Source organism: Ascaphus truei, chromosome 5, assembly GCF_040206685.1.
Source record: "Ascaphus truei isolate aAscTru1 chromosome 5, aAscTru1.hap1, whole genome shotgun sequence".
In the NCBI taxonomy this organism is placed as follows: Eukaryota; Metazoa; Chordata; class Amphibia; order Anura; family Ascaphidae; genus Ascaphus; species Ascaphus truei.
This window is the reverse complement of record NC_134487.1, coordinates 23,553,064-23,574,666: the sequence shown is the minus strand read 5'-3', so window position 1 is coordinate 23,574,666 and position 21,603 is coordinate 23,553,064. Positions and strand designations below refer to the sequence as shown.

The 21,603-nt window shown below is 43.5% G+C and overlaps 1 protein-coding gene across 2 annotated transcripts in view; it reads right to left on the bottom strand.

Annotated features, from left to right (window-relative positions):
* Window positions 1-21,603, bottom strand: part of PROSER2 (proline and serine rich 2) — a 39,229-nt gene that overhangs the window by 12,065 nt on the left and 5,561 nt on the right. Inside the window, exons 1-2 of one of the 2 annotated variants that reach the window (XM_075599476.1) lie at window positions 18,759-19,034; window positions 8,057-8,264 (exon numbers count right to left, since the gene is read on the bottom strand). In XM_075599476.1, coding sequence (XP_075455591.1) covers window positions 8,057-8,191 — 135 coding nt within the window. In that variant the 5' untranslated portion in view covers window positions 8,192-8,264; window positions 18,759-19,034. Of the gene's footprint in view, window positions 1-8,056; window positions 8,265-18,758; window positions 19,035-21,603 lie in introns of those variants that run through there. The other variant, XM_075599475.1, reaches the window with a different exon arrangement.

Below are 21,603 nucleotides of genomic sequence, written 5' to 3'. Positions count from 1 at the left end.
CCTGAAGATTCCTATTAGGTTGTATTTGACCAACAAATAATTACAGTGCAAAAGTGGTTGAACCTCACAGTATTATCCTTTATATCATAAATCCTAATATGAGAAAAAGCGGGGATGCTCTAAACCGTTTGTTGTGAAACACCTAGGCAATTTTTTTTCCTCCCATTGATTTCTCCCATTAAACAAACAACCAGCGCAGCTATAAATCTATGTTGTCACATATTAATGATAACAAAACCGTTAGATACTAAATAAAGAGAAAGCAAACCCAGCTGTGGGTGCCCGGCCACCGTGCGTTGTGGATTGGTGACGATAGTTAAAATGAAAAACTTTTAATAGATCAGTTTAAAATAATGGGGTAAATGAAACTGCGATCGACGATGTGTACCCTAAAGTGAGGCAGTAAAGTGAGTGCTCGGGTAACTCAAATTATCTTCAGGCACTGTCCACTAGTCCTCACAGGATTTAACCAATCTTGCTACTGGGGGTTCCGAGGACCACAGTTTCCCTGCGTGTAGCTGGTGAGAAGGAAGGAAAAAAGCCTCTAGAGAGGAATGTGGAGCACAGCACAAGGACGGACAGCAGGACCAGCACATCAAGGGTTAACTAATTTATTAGTATAGGGGGGACACCATAAAACCGGACAATCGCCACTCTGACGCGTTTCGGGCTATGCCCTTTGTCAAAGAGGCCTCTCCACATTCCTCTCTAGAGGCTTTTTTCCTTCCTGCTCTGCAATCAAGTTGGAGGCACGCCTGCATGGATCCCCTGCTGATATACACTACTCTTCAATCAAAAAAGTGAGTGGACTTTGATATACCTACTGCTTTCTGATATTGTCACCATTTCTGTTCTGTGACTTACCTTAGTGTGGTAGGAGAACAGGGAACTTTCAGCCTATGGCGCTATGTTCCCCTAATACCCTATAAATCCCACTATTGGAAGCCATATAGGCAGTCACATACTTATGAACAGTCTATAAGGTTGACTGGGATATATATCCTTAAGAAGCAGTTTGTCCTCACTAATAATTCAAGCAAAGAATTATGTATCCGTGACATATGGGACCTGTTATACAATATACCTGTTCTTATATCTGTTGCACCTTTTTGGACGGAAGTCCTGTTTTTCTATAGCTGATGAGAAGGTTGCAGTATATCAGGGGATTAGGAACGCCGAGACCCCAGCCATGCCGTGAGGCATAAATGCTGGACAGATCTAATGCGGGGAGCTGCGGCGTGGCACGGATGCCTTAATGCGGACAGGTAAGCCTGGCTCATACATAGTATGGTGCCTGCTACTTCCTGATTGCCGAAGCGCGCATTTCGCTTATGAGAACGCTTTCTCGAGGCTAGTCTCCTGCCTAAGTGAAACGCGTCGGTGTGAGCTACTTACCTACACTGGCGACACACTTTATTCGAGCTCGGCTAGTCCCACGAATTCGGGTATACCCGGGTGTATTGAGGTTTGTGACTGTTTTCTGCCCGAGTGCAATGGGTTATTTTCCAGGCAGGGATTGAAGCATTTTATTCCCGCTGGCTGCAATACTGCACAGTATGTATATATATACTGCATTACAATTCATGAATTTATGCCATCTGGTAGACACGTGAAGCATTGCAGCCTATTAAATCCTAATCATTATCATTTAACAGATCAGCCGCCCGTCAGCCAGGCATGAACCCAGGCTGGGAAGGCAAACGCAACGGGGCTTGTCAGAGGTGAGGAGCGGCGCATTCCAGGTATCTGCCAGGTACATACTGGGTATTTGCTCGAATAAAGTGTGTCGGTGCAGTATGTTTTATATTATGATCAACAAGCAGTTTGTAGTTGTGTAGAGCTCTGTGGAATAGAAAGATTTTTACTCTTAGTGGGTGATTTTATATAAATGCCAAAACGGCCTTCCACACCATTCCTGGTCGGAAATTCTCCTAAGGCTTCAATGGGTGGTTCCGTTTATATAGAATAATGCTCCTAATCACAAAACGTACTCATCTTTTTAATTTTTCCTTTCTTTTCTTACAAACCAACTGCAGCGAATGTGGGAATTATACCTCCATGAAACACCTGTGTTTGTGCAGGCTGATCTCCAGGTACATGGTAATAAGTGAGCATTGCAAGGGCAGGATGAATAATGCCGGGTAATTGGTTAATCTGGTCTATCAACTCCTGACAACTGGAAAACAAACCAGTGCTCCATAATACAATATGAATTGTGTGTGTCTTTTTGTTAATTAATGGCCAGAGTTGTACATTCCTTCTAAGGTTTTGTTATTCTTTAAAAAAAAGTCTATATTATATACACACTCTGTAAAACCACTCAGCTTCTGGCTATTTACATTAAAGTCCTGTGTACAGGCACGCTGCACTAATATATAACATGTGGGTGAGGCTTCATTTAGTGAATTAGTTACAGTATATGTTGGTGAACATATGGATGTTATGGGTTCTACTGTCCAAGCAACAGCTTTCCAGAACTGGTCATTCCATGGTAACGCCATAAGTTGCATTTTAGTTAAAGCAGCAAAACGGGTTATACAACAAAAGACAGGGGTACCCAATGCTGCATCCAATTGACAAAATATATATGGTAATAAGTATAAAGTTTAAATACTTCAATAATAATAATAATTACTTGGTTATTTAGTTAAACCCTTTGGCCAAAGCGTCGTAAGCCTGCATACCAAACGTCAAGGTGTAACCAAAAATGCAAAACGGGTTAACTTAAAAAAAAAAATATATATATATTATATATATATCTTAGATTGTAAGCTCTTCGGGCAGGGATTTCCTTTCCTATTGTCTGATTTTGCTGCACTTATTGCATTATTATTACCTGTTCTGTATTCATTGTGAAGCGCTGAGTACACTTTTGGCGCTATATAAATAAAGACATACAAAATATATATATATATATATATATATATATATATATATATATATATATATATATATATATTATATAATTGTCACTGCAGCCGGCACACACATGTATAAAGAAAACTCCAGATGCTAGTCCCATAGAAGATAATAAAGATGAATATTACCAGATGATGGTCCAGTAAGGAGAGACAGCACACACGGGTTGAAATGTCAAAATGGTGTATTGAAACACAAAAAAACAACGTTTCGGTTCCTGCAAACGGAACCTTCCTCAGGGTTGTATATATAATTTTTTTTTTTTTTTTTTTTATTACAGGATTGAAGCAGGGGGTCTCTGGAGGTGAACTGTGTTAATTTCAGTTCTGGGGACCCCTTGCTGCCAGAGACCCTTACCTCTGTATAAAAAAAAAGTGGAAGTGATAACTGACTCTAATAGCAATATGGTGAACAGAGACATCAGTAGAAGGTTGTTATCTCCAGAGTGCCAGAAATCACTCCCACCATCAGTTAAAGATGCTGAGAGGAGCACAGGGAGGTACAGAGGGAGTACACACACGGAAGGAAAGCCCCGACGTACGTTTCGCCACCGCTTCGTATGGGGGCTTAGTGAGGTAACATATATATATTGTATGTCGCAACCTCAGAGCTAACAACCTTCTATTGATGGCCTGATGTCTGTGATGTCTGTGTTCTACAAGCGGCGAGTTGTAAGTGACGTGTATGTGACGTGTTATTTAAATAAATTTGTACTTTGTGTACTCGAGTGCTATTTGTGGGATACTTTTCTGTTTATTTTTTTATTTCTATATCTATATCAAAGGGTTAAAATGTATAGGAATAAATTAAAAAAATACAGGTAGGGGAGTTGATGGTTTTGTTTTTACCTGAACGGAAATTATATATACAGTATATATAAAATATGTATAAAAATGTATAAATATACAGGTAAAAACAAAACCATCAATGTGTACTTTTTTTTATTTCTTCTGATACATTTTAACCCTTTGAGTGTAAGAGTTGCCACGTTACCTTAGTACCACCACCCCTCCGGCACAATGCGGCGACTTGACCACGGCAGCCATTTTCCAGGAAAACGTAAGAAGCAGCGTCCTCCATATTACTCCTGGGCACATCGCGTCCTGCGCTCCGTGGGAACGCAGGACGCGATCCAAGCAGGAAAAACGTAATCTCTTTGGGGCATGACGTCGTCACTACGTGATGGGGCCAAATCAAAGGGTTAAAAGGCTGTGAATCTGTGCTCGAGGCTTTTGTGAATAAGACAATCAGCAATGTGATCAGATGCAGCCAGTGTAACTTGTGTACATTTCATGCACCTGCTACTTATAAATAATATGCCATCTAAAAAAAGGTATCACCTAATACTGAAGGGCATTGTATTAACACAGCTACTTCTATTTAATTAATGATGTTGTTGACACTTTTAAATTACTACCAGTATCTTTTTTTTGCTAATCAATTGAACTAAATGAAGCGATAAGTCTAAAAACCTATTAAAATGACATCCCACAGGACAGTGACTGATGCGGAAATGCTCCACACTAGTACTGTACATCTTGGTTTAGAATTTGGGTTTATCAAACACCACTCGATGTTGGGGGAATTTCTGCTTTAATATTTATGGGCTGTAAGCTACTTTTACAAACATGCAGTACGGTGAAAAGCACTAATAAGTTGTCCCCACCTTATTGCCACTAGTTAACAAGTTAACTCCATAGTTGCATTATTTAATGGTTAATATGTTAAGTAAGTCTATAGGATGTAATCTCAGTCCTTTAAGGTGCTGTCCAAAACATATGATAAGATTTGATAAGGTTAGTTAGCATGCGTTTCCACAATCACTCGGACTCCCGGAAACCTAGCAATAAACGGTGAGTGCTTTAATTTGTTTTAATATATGCAGCCTTTGATTACCTTTATTGAAAACTAATTACCTAAGCTGCCGATTAATTTGTTATCCGGAGATCACATGCGATTGATTGCAGCCCTCTATTTTATGGCTTCCCAATAAAGGACTTTGTTTGCCAGACCTGCTACCCTCACTTATTGCTGTGCGCTGCACACTTTTCGCATTTGGACTCTTTACCTGGATACAGCGGCACGCTTTGGAAGGGAACCACTGGGGGATAAAAGTATCGTGAGTACGTTTACCTGGGGCCAACCCAATGAGGTAAGGGGAGGGTGTCTCTGGGCAACCTACCCCCACCTTCAGGGTATTCTTAGAGCCCCCTTATAGGTTTAGTACTGTTATTATCTGATTAGTCACTACCCAGTATGTGCTCCCCTCCATTTAATGTATACGGAAACAAGCACTTTTGAGCACCATTCTTTCACCAAACTATGGTTATCCCGAGATCAATCTGAAAATTCCTTTTCCCCAGGGTTCACTAAATGGCCACCTTTCAGTTTCAACCAATCCTTTGGTTAGTGTAACTCAGCAGCTACAATGTAGTCTTATATTACTAAGATAACATTATTTATTGTTACAGTTTGCTGCTCAAACTGCTGGGAATATTGGCAACAAATGATCACAAACAGGAAAGTGTTGCAAATATCTTGCACTGTTGGGGAGATGGGCTAAAGCCTGCTATAGAAATCAAAGGATGCTCAGTATATTAAAACTCATTAAAAACGACATTAAGAGCTAAAAAAATAAAATAAAACCCACATGTAGGATATTGCATGCCCCTGTGGCATCGAAGGAGTTAAATGTGGAGTAATTACATTAGGAAAGTCTTCATATCGTAACTAAGAGAAAATGCACATTTCTAGGACTTTACAAATAATGTTACATTTAACAAGAGTGAGATGAAAACAACAGTCTTAATAAGAGCTTTGCTTTGCATCGTGTTTAAAATCTTGCATAGCCCAAGGGCCATAGAAACATCACAAAAGATCAAGATGACAGATAGCCACAGGCAGCATGGATAGCCACAGCTAGCAGGTTAGATACCGGAAGCACCAAGACTGGAATCTTAATTGCTATTCATGTGCCATGCATAAATCATTACCCCCCCATGTGACATTCTTGGTTAATTAATCGTATCCACGGAAACAGCTTATGTCACATTCTCCCACACGCAGCTCCACAATTTACGCACCTGTTAATTGACTGGTACATAAGTTAATTCATTAAATGTACGTTGATTCTCTTTCTTTTCTACCATTACAAATGATAGGCTGGTTCTCTAGCTCCCATTGAGTAATATCATTCAGAAATTACTGTTATTAAGGACCGCTTTTCTGGTTTTAGATATATATATATTTCTGGGAGAACAAGCGCAAACAGAACACTCCTAAAAATAGCGCAGTAAAGTTTATTACAAGTACAATAAGTTAAAAACACACACGCACACTTACAGTGTGTGCTTTTTAAAAAGCACAAGATCCTGCTACGGGCGAGCATCTCTCCTGCAGGTTGTCTCTGGCCTCAGCACTACCTCAGGTAACCACAGGTCGCGGATCAGCCCGGCATCGCTGTGACGCTAAAATTATATCACCGTCCTGGTCCAGAGCGAAGCTTGAAACACAAAATGGCTGCCCAACGCGTTTCACCGGACTATACTTCATCAGGAGTAAAGGGGAGGCACTAAAGATGAAGATTTTCAAACCTTCCCATTGCCAGGGCACTCATCGTCGCTTGGCTCCACAAACACGATTAAATAAAGGTCGGGGCTAATGCCATATTATGCTAGTAGAAATCTTATTTCAATCTTACAACCACCCCTTTTGTGATTACTAGGGCCTAAAAAGGTTAAAGGTGTGGGCCCACAGAGAGTAACGCCACTTCCATATCCCATGTTGCTGGGGGGACTCAGTATAAGTTAAGCCCCCCCCTTCTGCCTGGGGGCATATCTGTTACTCATACGAAAATAGAAGTTATATGGTCAAATTTCATATTTATATTCAGGCGGGTATATTAAGTACACAGACACAACAGTGAAAATGCTGTGTCTCTAAGTATTATTAGTAATAGTATTATTAGTATTATTAGTAACAGTGTTATTAATAAGTACAACGTTTATAAAGTCTTAGATATTGAGGCAAAGTTTAAACATCAGAAGAAAGAGGTTTTATTTTCTTAGTCATAAAACTGTCAGAGAGAGTTTGATGAAAGGGGTGGGTTGACAACACAGAAATGTGGGTTTACATTGTTCTCAATGAAGGGAATTTAGTATATAAAGTCACACATTTGCATTATAAATTAGAATTAAACAGAGATGTGTTTTGGGATCAGACACGTAAATTCTTATGTTTTCTACTCCAGTGACCCCTCTGGGAAGAACCAAATACATGTGGTAACGTATAAGGGATTTCTGTTTATTTTTATCTTTTGATTTTGCCAAACTATCTGCATTTATTATAACTGTATGTTCTTGTAACAATCTTTTTCTGTAACCTAAGCACTGTACTTTTTGTATATTAAATCTAAGCTTTGATAAGTAATGCTTTGGGCGCTGATAGAGCCGTTGCACGCTTTGTAGAGAGTAATTTAAATTTTCAGACACATTTTGCTATAACAGATTTTTGTATGGCACATGCATTGTTTTCTTAATAAACAGAGACCATAGTCTCCGTACGTACCTTTAATAATTATTTTGGTGGTGGGAGTGGGATAAATATATATTGTAACGGAGTAAGGGTAAATATTAACTAAATTGAAGTACCTTACGAAGCAGAACGGTGAGGCAGCAAGTTAGCTGGTTGCTTCAATGTGTCACGTGCTCACAAGCGCGCTGTTCGCCTCATATAGTAAATTGGGATGTATTGAGGGGAGGTATTATTCATTTGAAAGTCCATGCGTGGAGAAAAGTGAATCAGCTGGAAACTGCAGCAGGAGATCCAGGAGCACCAGCGCGAAATCCAAAATCACGGAAACAGGGAAACCCAGGTGATGAAAAGTATGCAATTCTGTATTGAGACGTTAAAGTAGTGGCAGTCTCAGAGCAGAGAGTGTCCGCCAACTATAGCTGTGTGTATTAACCCTTGTCCCATACACAGGTCACATGCTCACAGGTGTGCCATATACATGACACCCCCTTATCTCCCTGTGCCTCTAGTCTCTAATTTGTTAGGACATCGGAATAGACACTTGTGAATATATAAAAAAAAAAAAGTACTTAGATATTGTAAAATAGCTAAGACAAGCACTTACCAAATTAGAACTTCTGGATCTGGAATGGCTGCCCTGACTATCGAGACTTCCACTTCTTCCGTAGTCGCTCATTCTGCGAGAAGAGAACTCGGATTCCATGCTTGAAGAACTGAGTTTCATTAGGTTACTTGGCATCCTCGCAAGTAGCTAGTCCTGAAGAAGCAAACAAAAGACTCGTGTTCGGCTCTTCACAACCACAAACCATTCCCTGAAATTACAAAGGAAATAGGTTTATTTATCAACACAAATGCAACATATGGAATGAGTGTCTGCGCATTGCTGGGCTTGCAACCTGAAAAGAGAATATATAAGTATTTTATGGGTATTTTTGTCATGTTGGATGTAGCATTGGGATTCTCTGTCGCTTGCTGTATACATTTGCCACGCTCAATAGCTCTCCTTTTTGACACTTATATACATATATATATATTTGGGGGGCTCAGAGGTTCCCAAAAAGAGCTTGCTGGGGTTCTGTGTGTTGTTAACTTATTTTCAGCTGTCTCAGCTGTTTGGAGGTTAGTGGCTCCTCCTTCCCAGGGTTTTAAGCTCACCCCTCCCCACTTCCCAAGTCAGCAGTTCCTTTTCATTTTACTGGATATAGATCTAATGTGGTCTTTCTCCCTCCTAATAGGGGTAAATGAGAATTGTAATTCTAATAGAGGTGTATTAGTATTTTATCTGGTTGTGTTAGGACCTGTGAACAGGTGTCTGCCTTGTCGTGGCTCACAGGCTTACAATGCTTTGACCAAAGGGTTAAACTAAATGACCCTTTTTCAAGATGGGTATTTTTGTCATATCGGATGTAGCATTGGGCTCCTCTGTCGCTTGTTGTAAACGAGTCCCTTTCTGTACGTAACACCATTTGACTTTTCTTCCGCTTCTCTTAACTCCGTTGTAAAAAAGCTCTTGCTGGAAAATCCTATGTTCCAGGATCTAAATGTATATGTTGCCCTAGGACCTTGTATTTGCATGTCAGAGGCATGAACACCGACACTGGATACAAGGCGACAGGTTTGTGTGACACGGAGGCAATGGTGGGAGGGAAACTGATGTCCTTTTATATGTCTAAGTCTAAATCCAAAATGAGATCGTCATATGAGCAGTAATGGCTGAATAGATGTATACATTGGTCTGTTTAATAGTACTGAACTATCATTTCTATCTGGTGTACTTGTGAAAGAAGAACATATACGCGAAGGGTGGCCGACACCAGTCCTCAACAGGTCAAGTTTTAAGGATGTCCCTGCTTCAGCACAGGTGGCCTCTGATTGACCCACATGTGCTGAAGCAGGGACTGATTGATTCATCCTAATGAGCAATTAGTCAAGCTTCATCTTACCATAGGCACAACCTGTGTTCACTTAGCATGCTCTATGCCAGGAGTGGCCAACTCCAGTCCTCAATTTTCAGGATATCCCTGAATCAGCACAGGTGGCTCTTTAGGGACTAGAGTTGGCTACCCCTGCTGCATGCTGTACAGTATGTTTATCAACCGTTACCCTACAATACAGCCAGACTTGCCTATAAAACAAACCACTGTTTGCAATGGACAACAATAAATGAATGATGTTTTACAGTGCATTTGCCAGATAGCAGATTGATAAGCAGGTGCTTTTACTGCTGTCACAACAATAGGTACTTAACAATAGTAAAGCATACAATAGTACTGTCATCAGTATTTTACTGCTCCCAATATTGTACAGGTGAGAAACAGAAGAGACCAAACTTTAAAAGAGCAGGGAGTAGAGAATAATATTCAGAATGTCTCTGTGCCACATATTAAGATGCGTCACTGGGATCTTACTACAGGGGGACAGAATCTCCACTTTTTATTTACAAACCTAGAGTATTACTACTATTTTATTCACACACTTAGGCCCAGATGCACTACACGATGCTAAGCTTTAGCATGCCTTTACTCCACTTCATATGAATGAACGTAACGCTGTGCTGCAACTTAGCTCCCTTTGTGGATCTGAGCCACAGTTACACTTTCTTTTCTCCTTGGAGAATAAATATATATTTTTCTAAAATGGGGTCCAAAAGGTTTTGCCCCAAAAGTTTTTTCACGATATCACTATTTTTTATCTAGGCACAGAGGGACAGAAATCACTAAAAATTAGTTAATAATATTTTGCAGCGATTCATTTTTACTCCTGACATGTACAATTTATGTAACAGAGCTAATTAAAGTCTAATCCAACCTTTTTATACATTGTGCACCCCCTGCAACAAATGTTTGTTCTGTGAATCCCTAATTAATAAATCTTATTGCCTACTCGTCAAACTGTTGCGAACAAAACGGTGTGACCGATCCCAGGCAGTATAGTGTCCTGAGCTTGTGGGGTGACACAAGCTTAAGAAGACCCCAAACTGAACCTCAGTGTGTGCCGGCAGCATGGGGGGTATAGCTGTCATTTACTGGCGGAAGCTTCCAAAGTCACATCCCACAATGCCTTGCCACAGTGGATGCAAAGCATTGTGGGAAGCAACTTTGGAAGCTCCTGTTGTAATTGAGAACTACAGTATACCACCCATGCCAAGGTGCAGTTAGGGGCTTTACCAAGTACGCAGTACCCACACAGGCTCAGAAATCCACTATACTGGGTTCTGCCATTACATCGTTTTCTGGGCAAACCCCTTGTTGGGTTTTACAGACCTAAATCATTTAAATCCCGGGTTCACCAAGCAAATATTTTGCTTAGTGAATATGAAGTCAATTCTGGAAAATGTGGACAAAGTATTATTTTCACTGATTTAATACTCTGCCTTGGCCCACTGATTGCCCACATACAGTATTTTAGACTTTACCCAGGCTTTTTACAATGCTTCGCAACATGGCGCAAGCTACAGTATGAGAACCTGAGAGAAACAGAAGAGTGCTAAAAAGAGCCTAAAAGAAACCGAGATAAGTGGAGTCCACTTCTAGTTTCCCAGGATTCCATTATCTATAGAGATACATGAATATTACCAACCAGAATGCACTATTTCTGACTGGTAACAGTTGTATGGAGGTAGGTGGCACCTCCCCCCAGAGCTCACTCCTCCTCACAGTTTTAACTTGGGAGGTCTTTTCACTTTGCTGCAAGAACAGGACCTACTATGGTTCTTTCCCCTCAAACAGAGGTAAAGGGAAGGGTTCACAGTGTAGTGTAGGACCTGCATTTTTGGTTATACCTTGACGTTTGGTATGCAGGCTTATAACGCTTTGGCCAAAGGGTTTAACTAAATAACCAAGTAATTATTATTATTATTGAAGTATTTAAACTTTATACTTATTACCATATATGTTTTGCCAATTGGATGTAGCATTGGGCACCCCTGTCTTTTGTAGAATGCACTAGAGTTAGAACGCTAGAACTTTATGAGGCAGACCCTGTTTAGGAAATACTGCAGTAATTTTAGCCACGTATACCAGGGTTACAAAAACATAAAAGCACTCAACTACTGTATGCACCAGCTCCACTAACATTGTAGGCATTTCTGTCACAGTTAAGATTTGACATGGAATAAAAGCAGCAATACTACATTTCCCCCACTTTTTCCCCCTTATTCGTATATGTAAAGCATGTGATCATTTATAATTCTACATTCTTACCTAAACTGGCAATCGTTTGGTGCTCCTGTTATAAATCTGTAAAAATCATGTGTGCCTAACATAATGGCCGCCTTTCTGTCTCAATCAATCCTTCAGTCAGTGTAACTCAGCAGCTACAATGTATTCTTAAATTGATATGGCAACATTATCTATTGTTACAGTTTGCAGCTCAAACTGCTGGTAACATTGGCAACAAATTATTACAAAAAGGAAAGTGTTGCAAAGATCTTGCACTGCTAGGGAGGTGGGCTAAAGCCTGCTATAGAAATCAAAGAATGCTGTAAAACTCATTAAAATGGCATTAAAAGTTGAACAATTATTATTATTATTTTTAAACAAACTGTCACTATTATCTAATACTACAGAACTGCTATATATATTAAAATGTGTAAATGTATTTCAAAGCATGTACAGTATTCTTCTATTCCTTGTGACAATCCTTACCCCAGTTTACAAAGCCGGCATTGTCATGATGTGATTTGGGCTAGCTGTGTGTAATTCTAAGTCATATCTTTTACATAATTACCTTATGTCTGTATTTATTTATGTTCCTCCCAGATTAGATACAGTAGTTGCTATTGTGTGGTGATGAAATTAACATGTCAGCCCTCCAAATGTAAATGATGTTATATGCCTGCTCCTATCATTTCTATTGAGGGAGTTTCTGCAATCCCTTTATCTGAACTGTTCCATGGAAAAGATACGATCAGAACAAAGGAGAGCACTAGTTAATAGAATCAGTTACCAGGTCTGAGCCCCAGGCACTGTTTCTCTTGGCTGGCTACCCTTGCTAAATGTTAAAGGATAGCCCCCAAAGGGTATATAAGGAACACTGCTGGTCAGAGCTGGAGTCCAACAGAGGGAGAGACACTCTGGGAAGGAGTGTGGAGAGGTCCATCTGAGAGACACTGGGAAGGAGTGTGGAGTTGGGGGGTTGGGGAGATACATGTCAGAGTGGCTGCTGTGTGTTTAGCACTCTGACATCCTGAAGCAGAAAAGCGGACAGGGGAAACCCATTTGAAGTGGCTCCCTGCACCTAGGAAAGGTAGATCTCATTCCCCAGGCCCTCATAAGCGTGTATATTTTTGTATTTTGTATTCTTGTGTTTCCGATGTCTTATCAAAAATAAACGTCATTTTATTTCACTGCCTTGTTCTGCACTGTGATTGATCCCTTGAATACAAATGGTTTTAAAAGACCTGATCTACCGTGACACACATACCTCACTACAACATTATAACATACCTCACTATAACACATACCTCACCATAACATTACAAAACATACCTCACCAGAACACAGAACAGGAACAATGAATCCTGCTACATCTGTCAAACACACTGCGCCGGGGACTACACATTGTTTTCTGTGGCGCTTTCAGCTATATAAATATCTACATTCACGAGTATAAATAAACCACAAACTATTGACTGCTGTAATCCGGCTGTTTGTTTTTTGTTCCCTTCCTTCATGATGTCTTTTTTTTGTTGCCAGGAACCATAGTGGTTCCAAAGATGTTGGAGAATAAAAGTTGCCCGTAGGACAGGGATGCAGCTCTTTCTTGTGAGAGTCCCTGGTTCTGAGAATGTAAGAACGCCGCTTTGCTTCATATTACCACAGCGGGACCTTGTTTTAATGGCAATGCAGTCAAGTCTTACAAAGCCACGGGAATCGGGCGTACGTGCACTATCACGGGAATTGGGTGTATGCGCACCGCCACGGGAATAGGGAGTACGTGCACTATCACGGGAATCGGGCGTACGTGCACTATTACGGGAATCGGGTGTATGCGCACCGCCACGGGAATAGGGAGTACGTGCACTATCACGGGAATCGGGAGTACGTGCACTATCACGGGAATCGGGCGTACGTGCACTATTACGGGAATCGGGTGTATGCGCACCGCCACGGGAATAGGGAGTACGTGCACTATCACGGGAATCGGGAGTACGTGCACTATCACGGGAATCGGGCGCACGTGCACTATTACGGGAATCGGGCGTATGCGCACCGCCACGGGAATAGGGAGTACGTGCACTATCACGGGAATCGGGCGTACGTGCACTATCACGGGAATCGGGCGTACGTGCACTATCACGGGAATTGGGTGTATGCGCACCGCCACGGGAATAGGGAGTACGTGCACTATCACGGGAATCGGGCGTACGTGCACTATCACGGGAATCGGGCGTACGTGCACTATCACGGGAATTGGGTGTATGCGCACCGCCACGGGAATAGGGAGTACGTGCACTATCACGGGAATCGGGAGTACGTGCACTATCACGGGAATCGGGCGCACGTGCACTATCACGGGAATTGGGTGTATGCGCACCGCCATGGGAATAGGGAGTACGTGCACTATCACGGGAATCGGGCGTACGTGCACTATCACGGGAATTGGGTGCATGCGCACCGCCACGGGAATAGGGAGTACGTGCACTATCACGGGAATCGGGAGTACGTGCACTATCACGGGAATCGGGCGTACGTGCACTATTACGGGAATCGGGTGTATGCGCACCGCCACGGGAATAGGGAGTACGTGCACTATCACGGGAATCGGGAGTACGTGCACTATCACGGGAATCGGGCGCACGTGCACTATTACGGGAATCGGGCGTATGCGCACCGCCACGGGAATCGGGCGTACGTGCACTATCACGGGAATCGGGCTTACGTGCACTATCACGGGAATTGGGTGTATGCGCACCGCCACGGGAATAGGGAGTACGTGCACTATCACGGGAATAGGGAGTACGTGCACTATCACGGGAATAGGGAGTACGTGCACTATCACGGGAATAGGGAGTACGTGCACTATCACGGGAATAGGGAGTACGTGCACTGTCACGGGAATAGGGAGTACGTGCACTATCACGGGAATAGGGAGTACGTGCACTATCACGGGAATAGGGAGTACGTGCACTATCACGGGAATAGGGAGTACGTGCACTATCACGGGAATAGGGAGTACGTGCACTATCACGGGAATAGGGAGTACGTGCACTATCACGGGAATAGGGAGTACGTGCACTATCACGGGAATAGGGAGTACGTGCACTATCACGGGAATAGGGAGTACGTGCACTATCACGGGAATAGGGAGTACGTGCACTATCACGGGAATAGGAAGTACGTGCACTATCATGGGAATAGGAAGTACGTGCACTATCACGGGAATAGGTAGTACGTGCACTATCATGGGAAAAGGGAGTATGTGCAGTGTCACGGGAATCGGGCGTATGCGCACCGTCATGGGAATAGGGAGTACGTGCACTATCACGGGAATAGGGATTACGTGCACTACCACAGGAATCGGGCGCACGTGCTCTGTCACGGGAATCTGGAGTACGTGCACTATCACGGGAATAGGGAGTACGTGCACTACCACGGGAATCGGGTGCACGTGTTCTGTCACGGGAATAGGGAGTACGTGCACTACCACGGGAATCGGGCACACATGCACTATCATAGGAATCAGGCAAATATGCACCATCACGGGAATCGGGCATATGCGCACCGCCACGGGAATAGGGAGTGCGTGCACTATCATGGGAATCGGGCACACGTGCACTATCACGGGAATCGGGCGCACGTGCACTACTACGGGAATCGGGCGCACGTGCACTATTACGGGAATCGGGCGTATGCGCACCGCCACGGGAATAGGGAGTACGTGCACTGTCACGGGAATAGGGAGTACGTGCACTATCACAGGAATCGGGCGCACGTGCACTATCACGGGAATCGGGCGCACGTGCACTATCACGGGAATCGGGCGCACGTGCACTATTACGGGAATCGGGCGTATGCGCACCGCCACGGGAATAGGGAGTACGTGCACTATCACGGGAATAGGGAGTACATGCACTGCCACGGGATTTGGGTGCACGCGTTCTCTCACGGGAATAGGGAGTACGTGCACTACCATGGGAATCGGGAGTACGTGCTCTGTCATGGGAAACGGGCGCACGTGCACACTACGGGGAATCGGGTGCACTATCAAGGGAATCAGGCGCATTTGCACTATCACAGGAATAGGGAGTACGTGCACTACCATGGGAATTGGGTGCACATGTTCTCTCACGGGAATAGGGAGTACGTGCACTATTACGGGAATCGGGCACACATGCACTATCATAGGAATCAGGCAAATATGCACTATTACGGGAATCGGGCGCATGGGCACCGTCATGGGAATAGGGTGCACGTGCACTATCATGGGAATCGGGCGCACGTGCACTATCATGGGAATCGGGTGCACGTGCACTATCATGGGAATCAGGCAAATATGCACTATTATGGGAATCGGGCGCACGTGCACTATCATGGGAATAGGGCGCACGTGCACTATCATGGGAATCGGGTGCACGTGCACTATCATGGGAATAAGTGTCAGCCAAGTTTCAAGCCATATGTTGAACTGTGCACCAGTCTCTTGGAAGTGTATTTTGGCAGCAGCTGTAACCATGATGAAGTGCATGTGATCAGCAGCCCGTACATATGAACGCAGAGGTGATTCTCCTGACAAATTACTTTTTGTCACCGTATTTGATTTTTTAGTCCTTGACGGTTATTCATTAAAACTGCAAAAATGCAGATCGGGGGAATATCGCACAGAAACTCCCATTGAAGTAAATTTTATTTATTTATAAAATGTTTTACCAGGAAGTAATACACTGAGAGTTACCTCTCGTTTTCAAGTATGTCCTGGGCACAGAGTTACGATAACAAATACTGTAAATGGTTACAAATACATAGCTACATTAAGTGAACAGGGTATACATTATATATAGGACATTGCATGCACAGTTAAAGATAATATATGTTATAGGCGTATGTAACAGTTACAGACCAGATTAAAATGTGAGACAGCTTTAGTTTTGAAAGAACTTAAACTGGTGGTGGATGTGAGAGTCTCCGGTAGATTGTTCCAGTTGTGGGGGGCACGGTAAGAGAAGGAGGAGCGGCCGGATACTTTGCTGAACCTTGGGACAATGAACAGTGTTTTATAGTCAGATCACAGATGATAAGTGCTGCGTGTGGTAGGGGCGGGTAGCTTGCCCAGAAAGTATTTGAAGGGATGACAGGAGAGATGAACTTTGTGCCTACACTCAAGTAAATAGGAGTTTATGTGCTACAGTGCTCCGATCGGCACTATCGCAGGTTAATTAAGGACTCCCCTTGCCACTTTTCTTCCATGTAAGGAGGAGGGGTATTACCATTAATGCCTGTCTGAGCATGAGCACCGTTTCCAGTGTTTAGACCTCTGAACAATGTACCTCTTATTGGATAACAATAAGCTCCCATGCGAGTAGGAATACTTTAAAGCAGCAATGCCTCCTAACTATTCCCCCCTTTTTTAAAGGATTGGAATCGGGGGTCTTCCTGAGCTGAACGGTGCTCTTCTCAGCTCCAGGGATCTATCGGTCCCCGAAATACTTTCTGGTCAAGTTGCTGGTATTACAATCTGGTATTTAAAGGGAAGAAGGAGCGGGCAGAGGGAGTAAAGACGCCGACTCTGGCACTGAGTTTGAAGCAGGGGAGCCCGGTTCAATTCCCGGTGTTGGCTCCTTGTTACCTTGGGCAAGTCACTTTATCTCCCTGTGCCTCAGGCACCAAAAACATAGATTGTAAGCTCTACAGGACTGTGTCTGCAAAATGTCTCTGTAAAGCGCTACGCAAAATTAGCAGCGCTATACAAGAATAAACAATTATTGTTATTATTTATATGACTGTCCAATAGTAAGCCCAACTGATGATGTTGCAGCTTCCTATTGGTCACAGATTTGGCAGTCATTTTGTTTCAGAGATTTAAACGATGTTACTGCAACTGTAAATATCCCTGGAAAACTAGGGGGGGGGGGGGAGGGGTTCCGGATCTGAAAATAGAATACGAAGACGGCAGGGACCCATCTGTTCCTATCTTGTAAAGACTGTGGAGTAGTCGAAACGAGTAGGGGGATTGCTGCGTTAATATATGTATTGCTGGTGAGATTGCCATAACTCTGATCCATTTCATCAGCTGTCTGGTACCAACAGATAATACAACTCTTACTGGCATATTGGCACGCAGCCTTCTTTGGATAAGCCCACTTAGGCAGGAAAACTGGAGAGAACCAGAATCAAATCAGCCGCGTCAGACACTGGGAAAAGCATCTTATCTCCTCACATTATCTCCTTTATTACTGAAAATGACACCAAAAGCTCTTTGGAGTAACATCCAATTGTGCCTGCAAACTCTTTGTCCTACCTTGCGTTTCACCACGGATAAAACACATTTAGGCTGAGTCCATGGTGACTGCAGTCGTGCCGAGGCGCCCGCTTTCCCTGGCCTTAGTTCGCGCGCCGTCCGGGGGCGTGTCGGGGGGGCGGGCCAGTGACGTCACAAAGCTGGTTCGCCCTCATTGGGCGAACCGCTCACGTGACCGGCCCTGCGCTCCCGTGAGCGCTCAAAACTAAAAATTTGGTAAGACCTACGCCTGCGCACGCCTGCGGACGCGTGCGCGAGCCCCAGCTAAAGCCGCTCTCATTGCGGCTGCAGGAGCTCACTGACAAGCGTCAGAGCGCCTCAGCCGTAGAAAAACAACCTGCAACCCCTTTTTAAAAGCAGAGGCGAGTGATGGACACGGAATTAAGTGATTTATATATAGTGGGATTCATACATTTTAGCAACAGGATCTCTCTCACTGTACCGCCCTTCTACAGGGGGGGGGGGAGGGGAAGAGAGACCAGGGGGGTGGAGAGAGACCATGGGGAGGAGAAAAGAGACCGGGGGAGGGGAAAGAGAGACCGGGGGAGGGGAAAGAGAGACCGGGGGAGGGGAAAGAGAGACCGGGGGAGGGGAAAGAGAGACCGGGGGAGGGGAAAGAGAGACCGGGGGAGGGGAAAGAGAGACTGGGGGGAGGGGAACAGAGACCAGGGGGGGTGGGGGTGGAAAGAGTGACCGGGTGGTGGTGAAGAGAGAGAAATGTCCCTAAGGGCAACCAGTGCAAATACAAATGTCCCATGGTTTTTTTCATTCAGCACGCAGGGGGGGGGGGGGGGGGGGAAGGGTTGCTGGCTGGTTTAACAGAGCCGATGAGCCGCTGCCGCACTCACCTGGTAGGCGGAAGATTGGTCTCAGTCGGGGAACGGAGCAGCGGGCAGGTTCTCCTTCACATGGTCGAGGCCGTGCAGGACACAGAACGGAGTTCTTGAGGGGGGAAGGTAGGGTTGGTCGCGGCGGTTTGGCGAACTATGAAAATTTTAGGAGCAGGTTCACCCGAACCTGTGCGCACCGGCAGAATCCCTCCACTGTTTATATCCCATAATCCTTTTCACCATTGCATGCCGATGGCAGCATGAGCAAAATGAGATCCGTCTTGACTCACCGATATGAATAAACACTGGTGTGCTACAAATGTACCCTCGCCTCCTCCCTGCACCAACTAACTGGTCATACTGGATTTGCAAGCACAGCTTCAGGTTCCTTAAGAAAAGACGAGCTAATCAAACATGCTTGTCTTCACTGGGTTAAAGTCCTGGCAACAGACTTATCCAAACATTGGAAGGAGGGAGGTAGCTGAATGTTTGGATTCGCTTATTCGCTTTACAGCTGCTATTCCCCCCAGAAGCCTGCACAAGTTTTTACTCCTTGAACGTTAGTATCCTGCCCCCTGAGCATATCCTGCTCTTTACAAAAATATTAAATATATATAGAGTGTTACACACACCTGTGTGTAGACATCCATTTTAAACTCCCGGATAGTTAAACATTTCAACAGCTTGTATCTCCTGAATGAAGCATCAGATTTTTTTTAAAATAAAGACAGCAATAGAAAAGGGCAACAAGAGATATCTTCAAATAAAACGCACATGTATATTGATTATCAGACTGCTGCTTTAAGAACCGTAGAAACCTCTAATTTTCTGAACAAATCCATTTTTGATAGCTCCAAAATTATATGTGTGTACTTAGCTTATGTTAGTGTATTGCAGGGGTAGCCCAACTCCAGTCCTCAAGAGCTAACAGGCCAAGTGTTCAGGATTTCCCTGCTTCAGCACAGGTGGCCCCCTGGGCTGAAGCAGGTATATCCTGAAAACCCGACCTGTTGATAACTCGTGAGGACTAGATTTGGCCGACTCTACTGTGTTGTAACTCACAATGTCTTTAGTGGAAAAATACTTTGCAATAAAATGTCCCACAGATGTGGATTTGGGAGCTGTTCCTTGTGGTCTCAGGTGCTTACATTTGCATTTCATCACTTTTGTACATACAGTAACAATAAGATGGCCAAATACCAATGAATTTGTCAACACTGTGAACATATGAAATAATTATCATCCATTAGAAATCAAAGAGTTCCTTTTCTATTTCTACTGTCCCGTGGGTGTGTGTGTGTGTGTTTTTAACGGAGATTTTTATTGATTTTTACCATCATACAGTAACATGTATAAGTGTCTTCCACAGAGGAACAATGATACACTTGCTTGAAATGAAACACTTGCATTGAGCAAAGTACAAATCAAGAAACAAAAAAGAAGGGGGGGGGGGGGGAAGGAGAATCCGTCTGTCCTCCCCTCAATCCTTTCCTTGTTCCTAAATTGAATGATTTTCAGATTCTGGGGCTCTTGTCTGATCTCTCCGCCTGGTCCATATTTCTGCTCCTCACCCTAAATCTCATGTTTTACCCTTCTGTCCCCATTGAGTCTGCGGAGGACATGCTTCTAACACTATCACAGCACCATTCACCCCTGGGATGTCCGTTTGTACCAGCCACATGATCCAGACGTGTGTGTGGTTTTTAAGTACTTTGCATGTAATACATTTGTTATTCACATATAAAGCAAAAGCTTAAACCCGTACTACTAACAGCTTCAACTGTAGCTTGGAAGTTTTTTTTATTCAGGATATCAGTAAAGATGGCAGCCCCCTTTAAATCTGCAGACCAAGCAATATCCTACATGTGGTTTTTTTCTCCAAATAAATTCGTTCTGTACTCTGAGAAAATACTTGTGGCATAAACAACAACAACTCTGAATGACAGTTTTAATGTAACAAGCATTTTGTGTTTCTATAGCAGCCATTTACAAAGTCACATCCCCTTCCTCTTCTGAAACAGGCTCTGGCACACCCCTTTTTGAGTCCTGCCCTCTCTCTAGCAGTGCACCAATTGCATCTAGTCACATGATCTTCCCCACAAAACTTTAAATCTTTGGTCCTCTTCTGCTGCACTGAGAGCCATTTAGTGAACCCCCGAGCCAAATCTTAGCTAATTACTTATCATTGTGTAGATTGTATAGATGCACATATTAAAAGGGGGGGAGGGGGGAGAACTTGGACTGCTGCTTTAAAACTCCCAAACCATTAAAAGCAGCGATGACAGTCAACGAGTAAGATACACAATTAGTGGACATCTGGCATACAGCATTCAATGTCCCGTACATATTGGCATTTAGAAATAAAAGGCCTACAATGTATTTCCCACGAGGTCCGTATATGGAGCGGGAGATATACCAATGTAAGGAAAGTGCAGAGGAAAGTTTATTTGGATGTATCTGCTTGGGTGCGAGACGAATGTGAGCGAGAATCCTACATGTGACCCAAATTGTTAGCCAAAGTAATTGATGCTAAGTGTGACTTGGCAGAATTATGCTGATGCAAATACAAGATAAAGAAAAGTGATGCAGAAAGGTGCACACTTTTATACATCTCATTAAAGTCTGTGCGTCACGCACGTCTCCATAACACCACCTACTGACACTCCTTAGATCTTAAAAGTTGGAGCAAACAGATACATTGGCGCTGAGACACAATATCGAAAATATGCAGTTTGCAGCAATACTGCTCAACATTAAAACTGCAGCACGTTTTAACGCCTATTCATTTGAAAGGGCGTTTGGACTGTGCTACAGCAGGGGTACTCAAATCCAGTCCCCAAGACCCTCCAACAGGTCAGGTTTT